Raw genomic sequence first — 21,731 nt, forward strand, 5'->3', positions numbered from 1 at the left:
CAATTTTTGTATCTAATCATTACAATTTTTCAAAATTTTTAAACAAAATATAAAAAATAATTTAACTTTTTCAAATATCAAAATAAAAATAATATTAAAAAATTATATTCTAATGATATTTTAACTTTATAATATTTTTATTCAATTTTTTATCTCTCATTTCTCAAAATTCAATAAAATATCTTAACTCAAATTATTTCACTATTAGATAATGATAGGTTTACTACTTTTTACCACCAATTTACTACTCCATAGTGTATTTGAAAATTTTATTTTTTTATTATTTTCTTTTAAGTACTTTTTTTGCATCATTTAAAAAAAATAAAATTAAAAAATAAAATTTCATTAATAGTCACTTCTTTAACTCTTCTATATATAAAAAGTGTGTATGAAACGGAAAATCTTGTTTTAACGATTTTTCTTGTTTTTCCGTTAAAGTTAACACCGTTTATTTTAACGGTTTGACACATAAAATGAAGACATAAATGTTGAGAGAGATAGCATTCAATGTTGTTACATGATTTATTAATCTCAATAATTATAATACTTAATAGTTTATATAATAATAGGTAATTAAAGATTAGTTATTATATTTTTCTCTTTCTCCTTAACATATACACGTGTATTAGGTGCATAAGACATGAATCCCTAAGTATAATATACGTGTATTATACGTTTCATTAACTCAGATTATTGAGTATTCTAAATTTAAAAATCTCATATAATATATAATATAAGTGTGTTTAATTAAAGTATTTTTTTTTCTCCATGGTAGTAGGACGTAGCTTCTGCTAAGTCATATTCCATACGTGGGCTTGCTATGATGGCACGTGACAAAGGCCGTGACCCTTGAGCTAATCAAGAAAGAGTAAATTCGGCCAACAATTTCAAAATATATTTTATGATTTATATATATGCTATATATAGAAAATATTATACCACAAATTTTATAAAAAGATTATGTTTTAACTTTATGTTGTCCCTGATCGACTCAACCAACAATAAAATAAGAATTTCAATGTTGTCTCTATTGATTGTCTACAGGATGACATAAATTGATGAATTATAATACAAACATCAAACGATACATATTTTGAACTACCGTTTGTGTTAGACTTTTATTAAATTTTTCGTATACATCTTTGTTAAAATTATAGATATTATAAACATGTATTGGATTATATGATACTTTGAACTAATTTTTTTATTTTCTCCAATATGCCTTAAATTATTAAGTGACATCAATAATTTTTATAAAATATATATTATTTTTTACAAATAATTATTTCATAAAATTAGACAAACGTGCTTTGCACGTTAATCTCACCTAGTATTAAGTAAAAGTAACAAAAAAAAATTTAAAAAAATAAAGAGAGTAGTAAATAGGTGCTAGCCACTAGGATATAGTAAGTTTATCATTATCTTTTACTATTATTCACAAACTATTTAATTATTATTGACATATTTTTTATCTCATCTTATTTTATTTTATTTTATTTATATAATCAAACAAGACTTAAATTACATTATGTTTGTTTTTAAAAAATAACTGTCCATTTAAAAAAAAAAAACTCTATAAAAAGGTTTATTAACTAAGATAATTTAATATGTTACATTTTATTATTAAAGTAGTTTTGGTTGTAGCATACCGTCTTAAAGTAAGCTTATAAATTTGTTTTTATGATATATTTTTATAAATCTAATCCTGAAAATACAAAAAGGAAACGTCGAAACTCGAAAGAAAAGAAAAGGAAAGAACACACACGTAGGCAGAAGGGACAGGTAAGCGAAGCACAGTGGCGTGTGGGGGTATCGCTTCTGCGCTGGAACCTTCTTCTCCACTCCAGCATCAATTTTGAGAGAGAGAGGCAGCGGAAAAGAGAGAAAAAGAGAAAGTGAAGGCAGAAATCGGATTTTATTTTATTTTATTTTTTTTTCACCTTTAAAAAAAAAATAATTTAAAAAACCCTCAAACTTAGAAATTAAGGAGAAAACAAAAAAAGGTTGCCAGAGAGGTAGAGAAGTGGAGGGGCGAATACTTACGAACATAGCGAATATCGGATCTTTCTGGTGCTTCTCCATTCATTCGTCTTCGAGCTTACTCTACTCGCCCATCCTTTTGTTTTATCGATGAAAGTCTTCCACCTCTTGCCCGTGTGACTCTCATTTTAGGCGTCGGCTCCGTCTCCTGACGGCTCGTGAAACCTCGTCTTGTCGCTCCTCCAGGAGATTTTCATCCAGCTCTCAAATTACACTTCTCATCTACGGTGCGTTTTTAACTTTCTTATTCTATTTTTTACTTTCTTCGATGCGATTAATATGAGATCTAACCGACTAACCGTTGTCTTGGCTTTCCATTGTTGAGGTTTAATGCTATTTGAAGTTTTTTTTGGAGAGCGTTCATTGTTGAGGTTTAATGCTATTTGAAGTTTTTTTTGGAGAGCGTTATGTGACTGCTATAAATGTGATACGACTTCATTATGTTGCATTGATTTCGGAGCTATTGTCAGCGAGTTTCTTCTTTCTTTCTGTTTTGCTAAAATTTGAGGCTTCGAGTTGTTTTTTGAGGTTCCTTTTGTTTTTTGTTCTCTTCCCATTTACGTTGTTCTTCTGCAATATCGTAACTCATAATAGCTCTCTGAATAAGTGAAAAACCGTGAAAGGTGGTGAACTGAGCATCGGATTTAGTTTTTTTTTTGGAGTTTTAGCGATGCAGATCTGTTGTATTTTCAGAATTTCTAGTGTAAAATCGAAAGGATTTGGTTGGTTACCTTGGAAGTGATGGGAAAGAGTGAAATTCTGTTTCTTTGATTTTCCCTAGAATTTGAGGGAAAAATAAATGTAACCCCCGAAAGTGCAGGTTTTGATGTATTCGGATGCACATGGAAAGTGCCACGCATCACAAGAATGTTGATTCTTTCTATTATTCAAATATAAATTTGTCACCGACTGTTTTCGTTCGCCCGCTGAAATGGAAGTTTTACGAAAACATTTGACGCTTTACCATATACATACAACAAACTTGATGTCTTAGATTGAAAATTTAGATGCTTAGTTCCTGCTTTTTCTGTTCTTGACAGTGCTGAGGATCTTGTATTTATGCCAGTTAGCTTGCTGTGGATTTGTCTTAATCCCCTGAATATTATTGTCAAGACACTTCCTTTTGCGGTAGTCCGAAAATGTCAGGTATGCTTGCTAGTTAGTTTCTAGGATGCATTCACCATGTGCCATTTGCGTTCACTTGCTAAATTTGATGTCTATGATGCTTGATTAATTGGAAGAATGAAAATACAGAGTAAAGATTGTTTGAATCTTTAGCATAGTGCCATGTTGGTGGTGGGATCAGCTTTTATATACATGATGTTTTGACTACTAATCTTTAATGATCCTATTGAAGGCCTAGAAGGGCTTGGGTGTCATGATGAAATTAGAGAGATAAAATTAGATTTTGAGAATTCTGAAGATGAGAAACGACGATTCAAAATTGGAAACCTCAAGCAGAAGGCAATAAGTGCTTCAAATAAATTCACCCATTCTCTTAAGAAAAGAGGGAAAAGGAAAGTCGATCACAAGGTTCCACCAATTTCAATAGAGGATGTACGGGATGCAAAAGAGGAGCGTGCTGTTTATGAATTGCGTCTAAAGCTTCTTCACAGGGATTTGTTGCCTCCTAGGCATGATGACTATCATACTTTGTTGAGGTCAGTTGTATCTTTTATTTTTTAGTGTGCATGAATAAACTGGCTGCTTTGATTGACTGGATTCATCTTTTACAGGGACAAATATCATTCTCAGTGGTAATCCCATTTTTATGTTTCTTTTTTGTGCAGATTTTTGAAAGCTAGAGATTTTCACATTGAAAAAACAATCCAGATGTGGGAAGAAATGATTAATTGGAGAAAAGAATTTGGAACAGACACCATTTTGGAGGTAATGATATTAAATCATGAAACCATCATTTTAAGTCAGTGCATTTTGTATACACACTGTTAAAACAAGAGGAACTTCTACTGTCCTTATCTCAATCTAAGCTTCGACTGGATACGTTGATAGTATAAAACCTTGGTGGCATTGGAAAGTAATGTAGTTGGATATTAATTTTACCATTCCACTAATGATCAAAATGCATACCATGTCAGAGTGACATTGATCTCACTATGTTAGGCATGATGCTAATTCCATATTGAACTAATAAATATGAAGGATTTTGAATTTGAAGAGCTGGAAGAAGTCTTGCAGTATTACCCCCAAGGGTACCATGGAGTTGACAAGGAAGGCAGGCCAGTTTACATTGAGAGGCTCGGGAAAGCTCATCCAAGTAGACTTATGCGCATCACCACAATAGATCGATACTTGAAGTACCATATCCAGGAGTTTGAAAGGGCTCTATATGAGAAGTTTCCTGCTTGTTCTATTGCAGCAAAGAGGCGCATCTGTTCCACAACAACAATATTGGATGTGCAGGGCTTGGTAAGTTGAATTTTCTGCTGGAAGGAAAGTCTTTGTCAAACTGAATTGGGTCTGTCATGGGAGAATCTCAGCAAAGTTTTGCTGACGTTTGGGGGGGGGGGGGGGGGGGGGGAATTACCATTGGTTTGTGTTGTTCAATACATTTCAGCGTTAGGGGTGAAAACCGACACAGTTGGCGCGGTTTTTGGGCAAAACCGACTCCGACCGACGTTTGAAAAAATGGAGGGGCAACCGACTGAAACCGTCCGTTGGGGAGGAGGAAAACCCTCCGTCTCGACTACGGCGGTTCTTTGGCGGCTCTCGGTCAGCGTTTGGTTTGTGTAGATGCTAGATTGTTCTGGGAGAATAGAGAGAGAGAGAGTTGCAGAGGAGGGAGAGAGCAGAGAAGATCGGAGAAGAAGGTCTAGGACCTGGGAAGAAGACGACCTCGAAACGACACCGTTCCACTTAAATTTAAGTGGAACGGCATTGTTTCATACATATATTTTGTTTCATACGTTTTAAATAAAATGACACCATTTGATTTAATACCAAACATCGTCGTTTCAATTATGTTTTGTATACTTTATAGCAGTAAAACGATGCCGTTCCATTTAAACTTATGTGGAACGACGTTGTTTTGAGTATGGTTTATTAAAAAAAAATTTTGAATTATATGGTCGGTTGGTTCAACGGTCTTCCACAGGGTCGAACCGGGACTGAGCTGACCGAAGTCGGTTTTCATAATTTTTTTACTGCCGGCTGACTGGTTCTTCTCCAGTGGCGGCCGGTTCCGGCGGTTGGTTACCGTCGGTGGAGGTTTTCTGTACGCCCCTATCTATTCAGCGTTGGTGCTCTAGACACTGCCATCATGCTGGGATACTCTAGATCACACTGTTAATAGGCCTGGCCAAGAATAAAATACTAATTATGTTTATGGATAGAGCTTAAAAATCTTTTTGTTCTACTAATGGTTGGTTCTTTATGTAACTTGTAAGTACTTCTTTCCAGGATTTTAGCTGGCAATTGATAATTATGTTTAGTACAGGCTTCAATTTACCCACCTTTTACTTCTGATTAAAACTATGTTTTACACAGGGCATTAAGAATTTCACCCGGACTGCTGCAAATCTCTTGTCTGCCATGACAAAAATTGACAACAGTTACTATCCTGAGGTATTGGAGTTTTCCAAATGATATTTGGTTTTCCAATATTGTATTGCTATATAACTGTTTCAATAAATCCACAGACATTGCATCGAATGTACATTGTCAATGCTGGTCCTGGCTTCAAAAAGATGCTTTGGCCTGCTGCACAGAAGTTTCTTGATGCAAAGACCATAGCAAAGATACAGGTATGGGATATGTTTAGGCCTATCATATCCCAATATGTTTTTCCCATGACCTCGCCTGACTTTGTATTTATCTTTTAATATTTCAGGTTTTGGAACCCAAATCACTGCCTAAACTACTGGAAGTCATAGATTCCAGGTAATCTGTCAACTGTTCATTCTCTCTTGTTTTGGTGTCATTATCTATATTGACTCACAAACTTTTCCTTTCAGCCAGTTGCCAGACTTCTTGGGTGGTTCATGTACCTGTTATGCAGAAGGAGGGTGCCTTAGATCTAATAAAGGCCCATGGAATAATCCTGACATAATGAAGGTAAGCTTTTCTTGTAACAATGATTTTTATTTACATGGTATATTAATCTTTTTGGGCCTGTTATATGTGGACTTCATACTCCATATGTCGAGCATGTTTAGGCTTGAAATTTCTATTGAACTGCTGTCGGAAGATTAACCTTAGCCCCATGTTTAGCTTGTACATAATGCGGAAGCAACATTTATGAGGCAAATCACCAAAGTTTCTATTGATCTGCAGAAAGTTGACACTTACACTAAGATACGCCCTCTTAAGGCAAGCCTTAGTTTCATTGGCACAAGTATGATGTGTTAGTGGTATATCTTTTCCTAGATGCCTCAATTCTTTTATTTTTCCCATCTAAATTCAGGGAAGATGCAGTGATACATCAACAGCAGAGTCAGGGTCAGATGTTGATGATCCTTGTTCTCAAGTAGTACGAAAGAGCTCCACGTTTCCTGATTTGGCTCCAGTTCCTGAAGAAGTGAGTTGTAAAACCTGTGGCTCATATTGATTGTGATGATTATAATTTGTACGTGGGAGAAATGTATTGTGTTTGTTTTCTACTATTGGTATGCAGGTTAAGGCAGCAGATCCAATTGCCTACTATAGTTGTGATGATAATTTTTCTCTGGCTGAGAAAGCTGTGAGAAGCCATGAAGGAGAGGGACATTCTGAGAATCGACCACATAAAGCTGATGAAATGGATAATGCTCTTGATGTGGGAACATCGAGTTTGGAAGGTACTTGCTAATATAATTTATGATTGTACTTGCTAATATAAAATCTATTTTGACTGTCATTTCTTTTGTAGGATATGTGCCTGTTCTTAATTAGGTGTATGTTCATGTATACCTCCTGTGTACTTGGGCTATGCCCATCTTTTATTAATAAAGCTTTATTACCTATCAAAAAAAATTTCTTTTGTAGGATATGTTATATAAACACATTGTTAGTGACTCATTTGGCTCTGTGAACATTTTTAAAAAGTTGATTAATAAGCATGAATATTGCTTATATAGGTTGTTACCATATAGCTGCTGATCATTATCATCCTTTTTGTTGGACTTATTTCTTAAATTGATCTCTTGTCAGGTATTGGAGTCAACCATTGGTTCAAATCTATTAAGGAAAAAGTTGAAAATGGTGGTTTTCTATGTGTTGCAAGAGCACTGATATCTTTTGTGGTCGGACTAGTTGCATTTTTCCGAAGTCTGCGATTTGAGCTATGGAGAAGGCAGAATAATGTTTACCCATCAAATTTGATGGATAATGACATTAATTGCCATTCACCAGCTGTTGAAACTGCGAATGAAGAAGACCGTGTCGTTACTTGCATACAGCGTCTTCAGAGACTGGAAAAGGTATACGAGGAACTTAGCAGCAAGCCTGCTGGAATTCCTTTGGAAAAGGAGCAAATGCTTATGGACTCTTTCGACAGGATCAAGTCTGTTGAGGCCGACCTTGAACAAACAAAGAAAGTAGGCTTCGTTCTAAGTGGATTAGTCACATGAAATAGAACTTTTGATTGCAATGATAACGATGGGGATTCATCTTCTTGTTACAGGCACTACATGTGGCAGCGGTGAAGCAACTAGAGATTGCTGAGTTGCTAGATAAATTACAGGAGTCTAAATGTCATGTAAGTATTGTGTTTCCTGTATGGTAAGATTAAGCTGTCCGATAGGGACTTTTGAGGCTTGAACCTATTGGGAGTCCCTATGCTTTGAAGTATTGAAAAGAGCTGAAGCCATGACACTCCATTCACTTTCCTCCTCCTATCTTCTCATCTTATCTGACAGGATTTCTGCTAATTTGGAGTGTACCATGTTCGAACAAACTTATCAAAATACTTTGCCACAGTGCAGCATCTGTCATGATATCCTGTAAGGGTGCTACCTGCTCCCCCTCGGACAGGGGCCACCCTCCCCCCCGGTCCGAATGCTGGTGGGATGGATTGACCCCCATGGCTGTCTGTCCCCACCAACCGAGAGAGGGGAAAGAGAGAGAGACACCATGGGAGGAGGATGAGGGGGAGGGGTTTTAAACAAAAACCTAATGTAAAATGATGATGTTTTGGAGAGTTCTCCCCAAAACGACATTGTTTTTATTAAACAATTTGTTTATATATATATACGTATGTATATAAAATCTGGGCCTGGGCTGGGCAGATGTAAACCCCGAGCAGGCTTGGGCCCAGCCCGAGCCCCATCCCCCAGCCAGCTGTTGGGTGCAGGCATCTGCCCACATGCTGTCTGTTTATGGATGATGGCCCCACCCCTGCCAGGTGAGAGAGAGAGAGAGAGAGAGAGAGAGAGAGAGAGAGAGAGAGAGAGAGAGAGAGAGCCGCCGGGGGGCAGGGGGGATGGGCACCCCTAATATCCTGCACTAAGTCTTGAAATTAAGATATTGCACTAATATCCTGCACTCAAAACTTCAGTGGAGAACTTGTTGGTCTTGAAATTAAGATATTGCATGTGTATCCTGAATGTATATCGTCTTGAACTATGATCAATTTACATTAGTTTGATCACGTTGAAGTCTCAATGTGGAGCTTGCAAACAAATTCAGTTAGTTGGTCCTCTATTTAATTGGAAAGTTATTATTTTTTTATAGTGTGCTTCAAACATGATATTTATTGAGGTTAGTTTGAAATTTCGGAATATACTTGATGCAGCGGAGAAAATTGTTCTGCTGAATATTTGAAGATAGTTGAAGAACAAAGCTACAGTTTGATGCAGACAAGCATGGCAGAATCCGTGGGCTACCTCCGTTGGGGGACATACTTGGATCAGCCGTTGGGGACAAATTCTCTCTTTCATCACCTATACCATCCTCTAGTAAGTAGACAGTTCTTGGAAAAATTTACGGTTGAGCTGTATGGGCTGTTCAGAGCCCCCCTCAGCTTTGGAACAATGTAGAGAAAGGAAAAGAAGTTAATGAAATGCTACACAACCTTGCAGCAAAATCTTTTGTTTTCCTGTTTCCATTCTTCCTCCTCTTCAGCCTCCCATTGGCCATAATTCTGATCAACATTGAGATTTGAGGCACTGTAAATAAACTTGTGGATGAATTGTTAAACACGAGACTAAAATCATTGAGTTGACGCTGCATGTGGGAGACAGAAAGACAATGAAATATGAGAGTTTCTGCTTTGATTGGTTATACAAAATTAAAAATCTCGTATCATATCGTCTTAATTCATCGTTACAATTTTTTTAAATCTCTATACAAAATATAAAAAATAATTTAATTTTTTTAAATTCTAATATAAAATTAATATTATAAAATTATATTATAATAATATTTTATTTATTATTATTTAAAATATCTCGCTTCATCTCTAACCAAACGGATTTTAAAACCAGTATTTGGTAGTATAATTTTATTACGCTTTTTTTATTTTTTTAATTATAAATTGATGCGATAGTACGTGGTAGTCGATGTGGCTTTACCATGAACCCAAACCCGTTTTTCACATCATCTTGTTGTCTCATCACGTCTCCTCTGTCGCTTGTCTTTGCCTTGCATCGCCGCCCTAAGCTCCACTCTATGCTAGCTGTGGGTTTCTATGGACTAACAAGAGAAACGCTATGGGCCGGTGTTTCCTACAAGCACTTTTTATCGGAGATCAATAGGGAAGTGCTACGTAAGAGACTGATAAAGAATTCAAACTCTCTGTGCTGCAGGTGATTATCGACCTCCTCCTGACCCACCTCTCTCTCTCTCTTGATCTTTCGATTCTTACGTCTGCAGAAATCCCTACCTCTCTCTCCTTCCCTCTCCTTCACTAAAGCATCGAGCCTTCCACTCCATTTGCAGACCCAAACATTCCCAAACTCCAGAAATCATCCACTCGTATTTTCCTTGCAATGAGACAGGTTACTTCTTATTTTCCCCATTAGGCAAAAATCTGCTTGCAATTAAAAGTCAGGGTCTTTATTGGTTGAATTCAAATATACATTTTTTAGATGTTCTAACATATGTAAGTCCCTCTATATGGTCATGATGGTATAAAGAAAGTGGGTGGTCATGTAGTGTGACGTCCCCAAATCTCCACGTACGGACACAGGGAAATCGAGACGTCCGGATGGTGACAACCCGGGTCACCACCCTATCGACTAGTGCCAAGTGTGTGCAAAAGCAACAAATGTGCACGAATGAACACGCAGCGGATAACGAAAGCCATATAACTAAGTACCAGAATTTTCTTAATATAATACAAGCTGTTTAAAACATACATAATTAAAATATTACAAAAACACAAATATAGTTTTAAACCAAACTATAAAGCATAACTTCGACATCAAAACTCCGGCGGAGCCGCATCCTCGGGCTCAGCCTCCTCCTCCTCCTCGAATCCTGCACCAAAATCTATGGAACCAAAAATGGTACCGCAGGTAAGTAAAATCCAAACACCACCAGATAAAAGCATATAGAACTCAAACAATATACATGAATTAATGCCAATGCGTAAAACCCATAAAATCACAATTTCCACACACGCCAAAAATCCCATTTGGCCCAACAACAAACCCGTTCCAAAAACACGCCAAAAGTCACATTTGGCCTTTACTCATCTCAAACCAAAAACCATTTTATCCGTATGCGCCATGACCTCCCCTATGGGTCATCCGCACACCCTGGCTCCAGTGCCACACCGCAGAGTACCACCACGCATGTGACACCTAACGAGCGATGCTCAGTTCCACGCCCCGCGTGTTCGTAGCCAAGCATCCTCTAGCCCTCACCAGCGAAGGGCCACGGAGTCGGTGCGTAGGGCAATGCCCGTCGTCGCCCAATGATGACCCAGGGGACATCACTCAGTTTATTCCACTCCCGAGTGACCAGAGGAGCTCCACCGAGATAATACCCCATCCCGGCTTGGGGTCGTGATATACACGCACCCGTAAGTCCACTTACGCCAATAAACAGGCTTTTCACAATTACACAAAAACACACGTGCATGCATTATGTAAATGCCATATCAATGCACCAAAATAAACAACCAACATATATCAATTAAACAAGCAACTCCGTCCTCCATCCATCCGACCCCCGAACTCTTTGGACTCAGTCTGGAATCAGCCAACCAACAGATAAATAATTGAATGAGCAATATATTTTTAAATCTGAAAATAGGGTTTGAAAAATACTTACAGCGCTATATGATATTTTTAGAAAGCTTGCGGCGTTGCAAATGGCGGAAGAAAAGCAACGTAACAGTGTAATTTACACTGTCGCCGTGGGTAATAAATTACCCATTTTCGAACGGGGACAAACCAAGGCACGAAATTGATAGGGAATGGTCTTGAGATATTTATGAAGCTAAAGGAAACGAGTTTTGGCCGTGGGTGGTGGTGGAAATGGCGGTCGAAGGCTAAAAAGGGGCTGAACGGAGTTGAGCTCGTGGGAGCTGCTCCAGCAACGGATCGAGACCGGAAATGAGTGGTTTAGGTCGGCAAGAGGTAGGGGAAGAAGCTGTGAAAAGATGGTGGCCGGAGGTGGTGCGATGACGCCGGAATCGGTGAAAAACCGTATGGCTTGGAGGAGCTCGTGGTGGCTAACGGTGGCTCGGATGGAGGTGAAACTTGGTGGGGATGTTCACCGGTGAGAGGGGAAGAAAATTGGGTGGGTGGTGTAGGCCACACCGCCGGCGAGCTGTGGTTCTGGGCTGCGAAAGCAACAGGCGACAGGGGCAAAAACAGAGCAGGTGCAGCGACTTTCGGCGGCTCTCGAAAGCTAACGGCTGGTCCGATGGCTCTAAAAATTGGTGGAGATGATCTCTGGTAGAAGGGGAAGAGAATGGTGGTGACGGTGCACCAAACGGTGTCCGGAGGGCGGAGAACTGGGCGGTCAAAGGGGCGGCGACGGGAAGGAGAAAAACAGGCTATTCGGCGTACGCGGGAGAGAAAGGAGAAGAAAGAAGAAGAAAAGAAAGAAAAATAAAGAAAAAGAAGGAAAAAGAAAAGGAAAAAGGGAAAAAGAAAAAGAGAAAAGAAAAGAAATGAGGTCAAATCCTCACTCCAGAGACCAACAATCGATACGCCGAAAACGATATTAAAAACCGTAAAACGACTAAAATAAATTAAACACAACATCAAATAAATTAAAATCAATTTAAAATACATTAATTTAAAATAAATAAACCAATATATTAATTAAAATAAAAACAACAGTTCAGTGAAAATACACGTAAAAACGGGTCATCACATGTAGTCTTTGTTTGGTAAAATTCTTGGGCGTTTTATGCAAGTGAGGTTTTCATCATTTGGCGACGGTGTCATTCTCTTTGTTTGTTGTTTACAGGGAATGTTGCGCTTTTCATTGTTATGGTGGAGAGAGAGAGAGAGAGAGAGAGAGAGAGAGAGAGAGAGAGAGAGAGAGAGAGAGAGAGAGAGAGAGAGAGAGAGAGAGAGAGAGAGAGAGAGAGAGAGAGAGAGAGAGAGAGAGAACATAAATAAAAAATTAGATCCTAGAATTTGGCTTTCTAGAAATACTAGTTGAAGGAGCGATAGAAAAATTTTTCAAATAGGAGTTTCAATCGAGATGGTATCTAGAAAGACTCTGTTTAAGAGTAAAAATTATTGACATGTCATATTGATCGGGAGGTCTCGGAACTTACCTTATGGATTTTGGAGGAGATAATGCAGATCTAGTTTGATTAAAATTGAGGCTTAGTAAATAGTAACTATAGTGGGACCATTGTGTGCCATTTTATATTGAAGTTCTATAAAATCTCTATTTCTCTATCTCAATGCTTCTATTTCGTTTTTCCCTTACTGGGGTTTTATAGTTGGAAAAAGATCATTTCAATTCTAGAATATCCATTTAGGAACTTTGCACACCTTGTGGGAGCACTCTTTCTATTTTTTGCGATACCTGGAGGAGAGGGAAGGAAAGAGATGGAAATGGTAGAGAGAGAGAGAGGTTAGGGATGGTTGTCGTGAGAGAGAGGGAAAGAGAGAGACAGAAGGACAGAGAGAGAGTGTTAGGGATAAAGAGAGCTTTTAGAGATGAAAGGAAGCAGAGATGAAAGAAGCTTCTGGAGAGAGAGGGGCACCATTCCTCATGAATCCCTTGCAGCGCGGCTCACAAAATCGAAATTGTATCCCTTAGGTGACATTATGCTATTGGACTCCGAAAAAGAGAGTTTAAAAGGGGCACCGGTCTAAAGTTATTATTAAACAACTAAACCAAAGACTCGCAATATGATCTTGGATCGGTCGAAAGCCCATGATTGTGTGGGTCTTCACATAAGGAGAAAGGGAGGAGATTTGTGGTTGTAGGTATCCGTAAGTACTACGAGGCGGATCTACTATCACGGATTTCCTCAAACTAGAGGGGGACCTGTGATTGTAATCTCGATCTCCAAAGATTCATGACCGGCCACTTCAGTTTATAATATCGATGCTCTGAACTTTGGAACACCTTTTACATTCTCTAAAGTTTATCATGAAGCAGTGGGTTGGGAATCGAAAAAGAGAAACTGCTGGTCAGGTGAGGTTCTTATTTTTACACTCACCAATGAAAATTTGCTATGTAGGAGTTGCAAGAAACAAACATCTACACCCGCATGTAGGAAATTCCAGCTTGTAAACTAGAGTTCAGAACCCCCTCCCTTGCATAGCAGTTCCTCTGCCCCCTTCCTTGCACAGCTGATTTCCCTACCTCTTCCCTCTTGCAGCACTGATTTTCCCACCCCCTCCTTTTCGCGCAGCGCCGATTCCACCACTCCCTCCCTCGTGCAGCGCCGATTTTCTCTCCCTCGCGCAGCGCTGATATCCTCGCACAATTGTGGGTAAGTTTTCAATTTTAGGGTTCGATTTATGCATTTTCTTGTTGGGGGATCTCTTTCTTGTGCTGTTTGAAGATTTTGTCTTCTGATTTATGCATTTTCTTGTTCTAAATAGGTTCAAAGAATCCAAATGGGTTCTTTGATTTATGGATTCTTGACGTTTATCGACTCCAAATCTGTTGGTGGAATCCACCTTGTTTTATCATTTTTTGATTGAAATGGAAAATATTGCAGAGTTATTGTACATATATCATTTGGCTTCTTTATAATGCTTCTAGTTTTGGTGGTCCAAACACAACTTATGAAATGAATATCATGCATGTACATTCAAGCTAGTTGCATGTGGGGAGGGAGAGGGAGAGCGAAAGAGAGGGACAAAGGGAGTAGAAACCAAAAAACAAATGTAATCACCTGCATGCGGGTACAAACTGGATTTTGTTGAAACATCTATGTGGCAGCTCCTGATTGGCGAGTGTAAAAAGAGACTACACACCCGATCGACTCGGAGCTTCACCCGAATCGAAATCCTGATTTAAAGATTGTGAGAAATATACTGAATCAAATTAGCTTCGTATAATACTATATAGCATTTTCCAACCTAAACTAAGGGACTGACACAATAGAAGTGCAGTGATTTTTTTTAAAAGGATGATAGTGAATATGATGACACGTTTACTTGAGAATGGAAAGTTCGTGGTTTAGAATGATTCTAAATAACTCAAATTATTATATTGACTAGTCTTTTTTAGTTTAAATCTATATTTATTTTGTAATTTTTTTTTGTATTGTTATAAAAGATATTACAGCCGATCATAACCCAAAGTATGAAGTATGGAATACTAGTTACTCTACCTTCAAAAGAATGATCCGATGTTAGAGATCTAATGTAAGAACATACGATACTTCAAATTGAGTATAAAAGGGTGGTGAATAAGACCCCATATTACATGGGAAGAAGAATTTGTTGGGGTTTATAATTAGAAAGATGATGGATGCAAGGGACTTGGTGCAGGGATTGTGCACGAAAAGTTGGCGTATCCATGTGGAAAATGATATAGTGCATTTCATTAGTTGGCGTATTCAATGTAGAACTGTCACTTATGGGAACCAGGAAAAAGTTAAAAATAGTAGTTGGATCTCTTCAAGAGAAATAATTCTGGATGGCCGTATTGGAGCGTTTTGATAGGCACGTAATTTTAAGTGCAAAAAGTGTTATATGCCTGGCAATGCAATTCCCATGCTACTCAAACCGCTTCCTCAAAACATTAGCATCATCACTAGGAATATAAAATACTTCAATGAAGTAACCAAGTTAAAAACAATGCCAATTTTACAATTTACACTTTTCTTCTCAATCTAGCAGGTCTGCCAAGCTTGTTGTTCCAAAAATAATTACAAAAACTATCACAAGGAATATACTCTTGTTGTTTTATTCTTCCCAAAACAATTGGAAATAGTATCACTTTCCAATATTTCTTCGTACAAAAGTAATTACAAAACCTATCACATGCCAAGCTTTCTTCCAAAAATAATTAGAAAAATTGGGTGTTGCCAAACTTTCTTCTTCCAAGCATTCAACAAACTGGTCAGTACAACCTCCACAAACAATACTCCGGCATCTTGCTAAATTAAAAATATTTAATGAGAAGTCATATCTAATAGGCATCTTGCTAATTTAATGCACATACCACAAAATTGAACCATAATTTATAAAGTTTAAACAAATATTTGCAAAAATTAAAATTCAACCATATCATTGCACTGGTTGTGATCCATCAAACCTAAGTTGCACAGGTTGTGATCCATCTACTCCAAGTTGCATATGTAAACAATAAATGGCAAATATTATTATGACATCAATATGATTATTAAAATATCAAAAGTTTAGAAATATTACACTTTCTTAACTTCCAACCATATTTTTTTATTCCACTAATGTCAAAAGTTGAGCTAATTGGAACAGTCTAGTGATAGATAGATAACAAAAATATGACAAATATAAGTATAACGTATTTAAAAATTAATTTTCCAAATAAGACAGCAATTCAAAACAAAAATATGTATACCTGCACGTTTCCAACATTGGAAAGATCTATCTCTGATGGTCCAAATAAATTCTTACACGTGTTCTGGGTTAGTGTATCTCCTCTATCTCACTAATAATCAAGTAACAAATAAAAACTCTATGTCGATAACAATATTTGCATAAATAAATGGACTTAAATAATTATGTATATGGCAAATATTCTTGTTATTAAAAATATCGAACCTCTTTACATTTTCTTTTTGTAGTTGCTTTCTTCGTCCTCGCTTTAACTTTCTGTATGTCTTATTCCATCCTAGATGCTCTCCTTAGAAATGGGGGTCTGCATTTTTCGTGCACAACTCTTGGACTGAGTACTTGCTATAAACTACACATTGTAGTTATGTCTTTTGTCATACAACCAACATTAGAATATGTTTGATTCATTAAAGGGGGTTGTGGTTGTCATGATATAAGTCAATAATTGCATATAACTTTTTAGTTGCATCATCAGTATGCTCTTTTGAATCTGCTGCATGAGTAATCATCCATTAACAAATATTCAATAGACTTGAATATCTATTAGTATCTTCCTGCTGATACCCTATGTCATATGTACTGTAGATTAACGTGTATCTCTGTTTGATATTCTTCCTCCATTGATCTAAAATGTACCTATCTGGCAAAAATTTTATCTTGTTACATTTGTATATGGCGAAAACATGTATACACAGTATCCCCCTCATCTGAAATAACCCACATGAACACTTAATATTGCAGTCTTCTTCATTAAAGTCTGCATAATATGTAACATGTTTAGTGAACTGCTCAACACGAATTTCATCTTATACCAAATAGGTCTTATTCACACCATCTCGTTTAAGTAGAGATGGATCCATATTGAGCAAACCCATAACTTGCTGTTGAATTTTCTTGAATTTTGCATTCGTATCCAACTCTTGGAATCTTTTTTCGATTGGAGATCTAGATATACATGGAATTGTAACGCTAAATGAGTGGACGTCTGAGTTGATTTCATTCTCGATTTTCTTTCTCAAGGCATTGTCAAATTGGTCGACAAACTCCTTTAAGTTTGTCTTTGCATGAACATATCTGTAAAAAAAATGCATTCATACTCTCGCTCCATTGTGTTGTACTCATGCTAGCCCAAAAATATTTCCTAGGAATACAAGTATCCGATGAGTGCGTTCAGCGTACAAACTTTGTAACCAAACATCCTCTTGCAAGGTGTACTTGCTAATTAACTCCTCCCATGATTTTTCAAACTCTTCAATAGTTTGAGTGTCATATACATTTCATCACCTGAGTTTTCAGGCTACTTTTGTATGCATGATGGGAGCCAAGTTTCTCGGAAACTTTTTTAGTATATGCCACAATCAAAATCTATGTTGGTTTTTTGGCAATACAATGACAATTGCATTTTTCATTGATATGTCTTGGTCAGTAATAATAGTTGGCATGGCTATACCATCCATATACTGTAGCCAAATTTGAAATAATCATATAAAAATCTATGTGGCCTCTCTGGAAATTAACCCTGCTCTCAAGAGAATCGATTGCCCATGATAGTTTACATCAACAAAGGGTGCCAATGGCATCTTGTATCTGTTTGTCAAGTACGTGGTGTCAAATGTTACCGTATTACTAAAATCTTGATAAGTTGCTCTACTGCGTGGATTTGCTCAAAAAATATTTTTTAATCTCCCATCGTCATCTAAATCTACCAAGGCAAAGAATTCGAGATTCTTGTACTGCATCTTAGAAAAATAATCTTAAAGCACTTTAGCACCACCTGCTCTAAGTCATAGATGTCTTACCTTATCGATATAATTACGATAATCATTTCTCAAAAATGGAAGGTTCTCAAATCCTTTCGTGCCAACAACAAGAGATCCGAAACTCTTGTTCATTTGGATGCTAGCTAGATCATTAGTATCTAGTACTCTTTTTACGGCCTCACTAATTTCGCGATTACATTGGAAGAAGCGGGATTTCTATGGATTCAGTCTGTGATTATGGATATTATGAATTGTGGTCAACCGCATCTTTCCCTTAGCTTTTAAGGCATTAATCATTGCTTTATAGTCATTCTTTCCTATCGGACGTGGTTGGACGACATTCATCATCCTATTTTGAGCCTTTCCCCCATGGGCACAACCAATGATAACATATTTGACACTCCCTTTATCATCTCTCTCACTCCTTTGTGTCATGGATCCAAACCTGCATTTCTTAGCATATAACTAACAATAGCTCATTAATTCTTCAAAAGAATCAAATCCATCCCCGCTTTTGGCTCCTCAATCATATCATCACATCCATTTGGTCTAACGGATGTGTCCCAGCAATGCCATCGTCGGTTTCTTGTGAATCTGGCCTATTCTCTTCACCTTGTTCATAAACTTTAAAGGAGAAACATGGCACTTCAGTTTCCCTACACCCGGGTGTATCCTCTTTACTAAAGGAGGAACATGGCGTTTCGAAGCTTGTAGCCATGAGAGGAGTCAGAGGTCCCATTCCATATTGAAATTAGTAACCAGTATTCTACTAAAAATGAAAGCAATTAAACTTCCAAAAAATGGGAAAAAAAAAATCAAGTTGCATCACCATCTGAATGTTGCTTGGATATTAGTATGCATCTAGATATAGCATAAAAGCCGGTGACCATGAAGGCTCTGGTCCATAGTAACCATGCATGTAATTTAGAAAGTTTGGAGCAGTTGTTGGGATGTCCTAACATAAAATTAATAATGATAATTAGCAAGTAAGAGGTTGATGTATCCTAACAAATGTTAAAAATCATATAATATATTGCGATTGGAGAATTTGAGCTAGATAGTGTTGGGAGAGATGGGTTTTCTTCCCCTTTTCCCATGCTGACAAGCCGCATAAAAAACAATTGTATAACCATTTTTATATGAGCAAAATAGTTTGGAGAATTCAACATATTTAAAAAATAGCAGCTTTTTTAAACTTTATGCAACAATTCAAACATTTAATTTACTTCTAAACTAATTATTTCATGTGGACAACTAGAATTATAATGTCTATTATACTAATAGCAAGTTGAGAAATATAGGTGCAAGCTTCCACAATAAGCCAAGGGAGATTCTTTTGGGAGAAATTTACAATGAGAATGAAGTTTACTCCACCATCACTGCGCAAGAGGAGATCAAATTGGTTATTGAAGTTGTTTTTCTCTATAATGACTCAACTTGAACTTAGTGTAGGCTGACAAAGAAGTCCTAAATATGTACCAACCATATATTGTTGGTACCTATTTAGGAGTCATCTGGCAAGACATGCTAAGAAAGTCATTTTTGTATTTTTCCTATCCTTTAGCCAGGTTGTCGAACTCCAAAACTAATTAACATGCATGATCAATTGTTTATTTTCACATGAGTTGTGCCAACTGCCAAGAAACTTATGGTGAGAGATGCTAGTCTCATCTGACATCTAAGAAGCCTAACAAACTACATGCAAAAATTTTAAACCTCAGTTTTATCAGTTCTCTTGATTTCTTACTACAAGTTCCAGGAATCAACATGCTAGACACATACCAGGTGAAGAAAGAGAATCTCAAATGAATTCATGACACAAAAATTTGAAACTTACTAATAGGATGGTGTATTGTGAGCAAACCCTTATAGCATCAAACAGGAGAAGCAAGACACCAATTTTCCAACTATCAGATTGAAGTATCAATGCTATATCTTAACAAAAAGTAGATAGTCAAATCTAACAATCGTATTTTCAAGCCACAATACACCCTTGATCTTGAACATAGAATGTTCAAAAAGCATGAAAACTGAGTCAAAACCACATAAATCATCCAATGCTATATCTTAACAAAAAGTAAATAGTCAAATCTAACAATTGTAATTTTAATCCACAATACACCCTTGATCTTAAACATAGAATGTTCAAAAAGCACGAAACTTGGGTCAAAACCACATTAATCATCAATATCAATGACCTATCCAAGGCTTTCCTTCATTAATACATAGTGGTGCACCTTCTTCCTTTGCAGTTCGAGGAATGTGGACTTACTAAGCTCAGTGACACCCATGCCAGAAGAAGCATTTGTTTGAAAATGAAGTTCATTAAAGTACTTGATCTGATAAATTGTTAATAAATATAATTACCATGGTAACGATGCTGATGACGATAATGGTAATAGTAAACAAGCAACTATAACAATATAGCAAAGATAAATCTGTATTGTTTTGTGATTTTTCCGATACTAATCCTAAAAATATCCTCAAAGTGGCAGTTCCTATGATCAAGTTTTTCTGGCACCTTTGAATCTTTACATTGGGAGGCTTTTGATTGGTAGGACTTGGCTACCCTCTGTTACCATTTAATTGTGGAATGGGCCAAGGACCATCGTTATGGGGCTTCTTCTTGAGAAGTGGAACACTATTTTTGGTAAGTCCCATGACAGTATAGCATACATGAGTATTCCATTCTTTTTTTTTTTTTTTTAATCAATTATCTTTATCTCTTGTTTCCTAGTTCACGTTAGTGTTTTCAAACATTGGTTCATTGGTTTAAGAAGCAAAGCACGGTTTTGCGTTCAAGATAATGGTTGCTCCCCAACAATAAAGAATCATCCATAAAGCATGAATTTTAATCTATTCAATATTCAACATGCAGAATGCTTCAAGCCTTCTTCAGTTTAAACAATACCTTAGAACATGAGAACAACACAAACATTTATAAAGAAAAAATTTTCAGAAACCGAAACCCATTTTTAGACATGTTGGAATTTGCATTTACTTGTGTTGCTAAGACTTACGGAATTTCTTTAACTATTCATGCAGACTGAACTTGGTGGCACGAGTAGTGAAGTGAGATCAACAGAGCTTCAAACAAAGCTTGAAAATAGAGCTTTAAAAATCAACTAAGCTCTTACCAGTTTGCTTACAGACCTAGACGAAGAACATCCGCATGAAGAAAAAGAAAACTAACACGAAACTCTTACCAGTTTGCTTACAGACAAAGGCGCCGAAGACTGCGATGCAAAGATCTAGTTTTTTCCACTTTGTTTCAAAGGACAATGTGAAGTAAGAAGAAAGCATATTCTAGTTTTCACCATTTTTCTACACGAATGCAAGTGCAGCTTAGAATGGTATTTCGTAGAAACTTGAAGAACAAGCCAAGCTAAACCCACACTTCATCTTTTCTACATTTTTTCTTCTTTTTTTTAATATAATATAACGTTTGACGTGAGCCGACTGCCCACCATTTGCAAGGGTCGACTGCCCACCTTTTTCACTACTTTTCCACATGAATTGAACTTTTCTTAATCATTACAAGTAGTATCAAAACCATTTTAACTGTAAGTGTGGGGCATGAATTGTGTACCATATTATGAAATAATATGAAAAAAAAAACTAAAGATTTAAGGGAAGAGAGTGTAATATCAAATATTAAGATTTAAAAAAAAAATTAAAAAAGAGTTAGGGTTATCTGTCTAAGAGAAACCTCTTCCTAATTTTATTAATAATCCTTATTTGTGGTGGAAGAAAATCATAGTTACAAATCAAGCATTTGGGATTTACACAACAAAAGACCCCGCATGCCAAAAAGACCATCCAAAACATAAAAGAACCAATAGCAACAGCAAGCTAAAAAGAAGCAAAACGAAACTAACTAACTAAAACGATTAATATCAAAGATTAAGTTACATAATACAAAATGGTATATAAGATCCTAACTTGATTGGGAGAGAAAAGTTTTTATGGTTTATAATAATCCCAATAAGCTATAGTTATAATCTCAACTAGTTCTTTT

General features: G+C 36.8%; 1 protein-coding gene across 4 annotated transcripts; it reads left to right on the forward strand.

Moving 5' to 3' along the window:
• Positions 1-1,865: 1,865 nt before the first annotated feature.
• Positions 1,866-9,061, forward strand: LOC122281631 (phosphatidylinositol/phosphatidylcholine transfer protein SFH13-like). Of its 4 annotated transcripts, none has more exons than XM_043093315.1 (15): positions 1,866-2,267; positions 3,081-3,186; positions 3,398-3,701; positions 3,831-3,930; positions 4,204-4,470; positions 5,548-5,625; positions 5,700-5,804; positions 5,891-5,940; positions 6,015-6,114; positions 6,271-6,369; positions 6,464-6,577; positions 6,674-6,836; positions 7,189-7,574; positions 7,661-7,735; positions 7,896-8,031. In XM_043093315.1, exons 2-15 carry the CDS (start codon positions 3,180-3,182, stop codon positions 7,905-7,907), a joined length of 1,860 nt encoding a protein of 619 aa, XP_042949249.1. In that variant the 5' UTR covers positions 1,866-2,267; positions 3,081-3,179; the 3' UTR covers positions 7,908-8,031. The 4 variants fall into 4 exon arrangements, with proteins under 4 accessions (XP_042949249.1, XP_042949248.1, XP_042949250.1 ...); XM_043093314.1 differs by lacking the exon at positions 7,896-8,031 and adding an exon at positions 8,771-9,061 and having other exon boundaries at positions 1,867-2,267; XM_043093316.1 differs by lacking the exon at positions 7,896-8,031 and adding an exon at positions 8,771-9,061 and having other exon boundaries at positions 1,867-2,267; positions 6,334-6,369.
• Positions 9,062-21,731: the final 12,670 nt, after the last annotated feature.

Source organism: Carya illinoinensis, chromosome 11, assembly GCF_018687715.1.
Source record: "Carya illinoinensis cultivar Pawnee chromosome 11, C.illinoinensisPawnee_v1, whole genome shotgun sequence".
In the NCBI taxonomy this organism is placed as follows: Eukaryota; Viridiplantae; Streptophyta; class Magnoliopsida; order Fagales; family Juglandaceae; genus Carya; species Carya illinoinensis.